The sequence below is a fragment of the Primulina eburnea genome, chromosome 5 (assembly GCF_022965805.1).
Source record: "Primulina eburnea isolate SZY01 chromosome 5, ASM2296580v1, whole genome shotgun sequence".
Taxonomy (NCBI): domain Eukaryota; kingdom Viridiplantae; phylum Streptophyta; class Magnoliopsida; order Lamiales; family Gesneriaceae; genus Primulina; species Primulina eburnea.
The window spans coordinates 26,614,142-26,618,543 of record NC_133105.1 but is presented as its reverse complement, the minus strand read 5'-3'; the positions used below and the strand labels follow the sequence as shown (position 1 = coordinate 26,618,543).

General features: G+C 39.4%; 1 protein-coding gene across 1 annotated transcript; it reads right to left on the bottom strand.

The window, feature by feature from the left end:
• Nucleotides 1-438: 438 nt before the first annotated feature.
• LOC140833143 (zinc finger CCCH domain-containing protein 32-like) lies at nt 439-4,147 on the bottom strand. Its single transcript, XM_073197599.1, is given in 8 exon segments — nt 439-1,457; nt 1,569-1,886; nt 1,957-2,178; nt 2,181-2,288; nt 2,392-2,511; nt 3,283-3,348; nt 3,617-3,762; nt 3,839-4,147. Coding segments are annotated over 8 exon segments (1,449 nt in total). The 5' UTR covers nt 3,933-4,147; the 3' UTR covers nt 439-1,082.
• Nucleotides 4,148-4,402: the final 255 nt, after the last annotated feature.

The window sequence follows — 4,402 nt, the reverse complement described above, 5'->3', positions numbered from 1 at the left end:
CCATTTTACGAGGCATTCATATTTTCTGGTTATTAATATTGTGTTTTGGCTCCAACTGGGCTCCAAACATAATATTTGAGCAACATGGAGCTCAAACTCTTTCAGAACCAAGCTAGATCATAACCATTATGGATGAAACCCTCCCACGAAACTCACTCAATATCTTATCCATTAACATTTAAGCCAACATACATGTTATTTTGGTAATATTTATGATCGAATATATCAGCCAAATTTATCAAACAATCATTTTTTACTGAAAGATATATTTTTTGGACATTAAACTTGTTCTTGAATGAACCAGCAGATATTGTGGATTATTAATTCTTCCAAAGATGGACTTATCTCCCTTTTCAAAGTATCCACATTCTAAATCCCAAAGAGATGTACGCATTTGTTTATTAAGAAACATCACTCGCCAAATAGTAAACTCGATGATAGGGTAAAAAAATAAAAAATCACTGCACCAAAATGAACGCAACATACACTCAAAATAGCAGACAGAATTATGATTTTCGGAGGGATATTTGAATATATGACATAAAATCCTACCATGACAAGTCAGATATTTCTAACATAAAGTGCAACTGATAAATTCATGATAAGCAAACCCTCTGCATATCTTTACATTGAGAGGCAGGAGTGAATTGACTAGTCTGATTTTTGTTTCCACAACAAAGCCCCATAGAATGGGGTTTAATATTTGATTCTGCGTTCAAGTATGAATATCGATCCCAGTAAGGGAACCAAAAGAGAATGGACTAGAGTAAAATAGATCAATCCCGGAGAAGAATGGCGAGAGACATCGTATCTTTTTCGTTCTGAAAAAGATTATATAAATAGATACAAGAAGCTCAAGAATTTGAGCGGTGAAGCAACCTACCTGCATGGAGGTTGAATCTTTTTCTTGTTATTCAAAAACTACCTCTTGTTATTCGTCGAAATATTTTTGAGGGTATGTATGCCTTATTTGAATGAAAAATACTATATCTGAGTGACTGAAGATTGATGGTTCGCAGGTGCATAGAGAGTTTGCGGAAAAGACCTGATAATGCATGCCATATTCAACTTGAATTATGAGGCTAGCCTCCTTCTTGACATGGGCTACTGTGGCCACTTGAAAAGGTGGAACCCTGTACAGATTGGTGAACATTGGATTCTGGAACAGGCTCGGTTTTCGAGAATGCTGAGCCAGAGGAAGCACTTGTACTATCCATTGGAATTGAAAAGGCATCTGTGGTGATTCCGGAAATAAGATCTGGCCTTAAATCTGACGAAGATGATGATGGAGCCAAGGATGCATTCGTATATCCCACAGGGTAAGGAGCGACAGGCATATCAGTAAGAGAAGATGCAGACGTGCTGTAACTCAAACTTCTCATTGGGTGATCGAATTTGCACGAGGACCCGTATTTGCACACTCCATTTTGTGCATAGTGTGAGCATACTGGTGCACCCTGAAAAACAAAAACAAAATATATAAATGTGTGATCACTATACGTTCTAAATGTGAATATATTTTATCATTGGTGCTCAAAAATCTAAAAATTTGAGAATATCATCCTTACAGGGCGTGACGGCAGACCCGTTGGACTCAGCAGAGAACCTGATCTCAGTGCACTCCAATCTGGTGGATGATGATATTTACACGTAGTTCCATATTTACAATCTCCTGTCCTAATATAATACTGACATTCTGGTTGGCTAGGTCTATCTGGTAAGGCATTTTCCTTTTGACTGCTACTTGAGTGGCCAGTGGCAGAAGAGATCGGGACATATGATCCTGAGAATGCACTAGCAGAGGTAGATAGTGGCATTATCCCGATCATTGGGCTCGGACCAATGGTTGGTTGAGCACTTGAAGTGGGCACAGGACTACCAGCAGTCTGTACCAGGTAATTCACAAGTTAGCACAAAAGACAAGATAACGAAATTCACATAAATGAGCTGCTTTACCGGATATGGAGTCCAACCAGGAACAGGAACAACTCCAGGGGGAAAGATCAATGGACCGTAATTTCCAGGGGCGTATGAACCTGGAAGCATGGCTGGTCTGGCCGCTGGCCAGTTTCCCGGAACTATCCCATATTGTTGGGAAGATTGAATTGGAGACCGTGCAGTTGGGAACACCGTCGTTCCAGGCAAACCTAGTGGAGCAGCCAAAGGACCAGAGGACTAGGTAACTGAACAGGCACTTGTAACCCAGCAGGTTGCGGATGATGAAATTTACAGGTGATGCCGAACTTGCATTGCCCTGTTTTAATATAATATGCACATTCCTTTTCACCCTAAAATAAAGACAATGAATAAATGAATGCAACGACAATATCCAATACTAGAGTGTGTGAAAAATTAATTATCAACAAGAATAAGAGGTTTTAAGTACCAGACCTCTCGCAAAGGGTATCCATAAAAATTCAAGGGCACTGTGGCCGAGGATTCAATTCTGTGCTTTGGGTGGTCATACTTGCAGGAAGCACCAAATTTACATATTCCGGTTTGCATGTAGTGCTAAATATTCAGTGCAGACAATTTGTTATACATAAAATGAACATATGAATAAAACTATTAAAATAGAGACTAAAACTTAACATACAGGACGATGATTATTTAGGAAATATGAAAGGATAGTAGCTAGAATATTTGTCAAAGTAAAGGAACGGAATCCCAATCAATCAGTTGTGACTTGTGAGCATGCAGGCGAAACATAATATGAAAAAGAAAAACTTTGCGTCGTTTTGTCCCACAGGAGTTGGTGACTGTCCTCGTTCAGGAACTAAATCACTGGTCAAAAGGATGAGATCATATGACATTAACAGTATAACTTGCCTGAACACAATGATGCAAACGAGAAAGTAACTCTGACATTTACTACTGAACAAGCAAAAAAGGAAAGTACAAGCCCATATGAAATTTTATTGCAGAATCTAGTATCAGCCTGAACTAAATCCTTACATAATTGCTGAACCAACATTCCCGTGTTCCATAAGGATGGACTTGGCAATTAGAAGGTAACATAAGACAACATCTTTAAAACAGAATCCAACGAAAGCATATCACACAATAAGCAATGAAACAGAGATCTTCAATATAGATGGATAAATTAAATTATAAATTAACACATCAAGTTCAACAGGTAATATAGTGCGTTTGAATTTAATTATCATTCCCTTAGTTAAATACATGTCGAACCATGATAATGGCCAAACAATTGAGGGCACTTATCCAGAACTGGTTCGATTCTTTCTTTTAAAGCTTGCAATATCACATGAAAATCTATACCTGACAGACAGGTTGCCCAGAGCGCTCCGGGTACTCGCCTCCAGCATACCTTAAGGATCCGGTTGCCTGCAATCAGTAGAACGGCCACATTTATCCAATGCATGTCATATGAATCGAGACCCGATAATCAGATCTTCCTAGTTTATTCTACTTCGGTCACACAACTCCAAGAAAGTAACAAAGAATACATTTTTTTACCAAAATACATCAAACCTACCCTAAAGATTCACGAATTACGCTCCTCTAACACATCGATGACGCTATAAAGCATAAAAAAGGTTGAAATCGAGCTTCCACGACAGAAACTCAAAGCAAAAGAAAGGGGAAATCGCACCGCGCCACGATCGTGGGGATGATTGAACCGACAGCGAGGACCGTACCCACAGAAACCAGTCCTCAGATAATAGATGCAATCGGCTTCATCGGGCCTTTCAGGGTACGACTCGGACACACCACCGAGGCCCAGCTGCCACATAGGCTCTGCATTCAAAAAACAAAACATCAAATCAATAAACTTTCCTTGTGCATTACAGAAATTCAAGCTAAATTCCCGAACCTTCAAGGCCCGTTTCACCTCCGAACGCCGCCCATTCCGCCACAGGATCCACCTGACCCGCCTCGACAAAATGGGCTCCACCGTATCTCTCCATAATTCTCACTCCTAAACGCGAATTAAGTGTATATATACAAGTATAATCTAAAATGTTTGCCGAGCTATATATATAAATATAGAGGAAACACTCAGTGAAAGTGTGTATGTGCGTGAGGAGAACCGGTGGCCGTCCGTCCGAGAGCGCAGGAGAGAGGGGTTTGGTGGTTTTCCAGTGGGAATATAACGCAAGGGCTCTCTCTCTCTCTCTCTCTCTCTCTCCGTATTTATATATTTCACCTTCACTGTGTGAGATTTTTGTGCACTTGTATTATAATAATAACTAAAAATATTACATATTCGATTCCATTATTCTTTGGCACTTTTTTCTTTTTGATTGATAAATTTGATTTCGTCACTCATTATGATTCTCTCATTGGGGGCGGAGTGAGCTAAATATCGATTTAATTAAAATAATCGAATTGAATTAGTTTTAAAAAGGTTTGGTCAATACATGTCGGTTTCCATTTT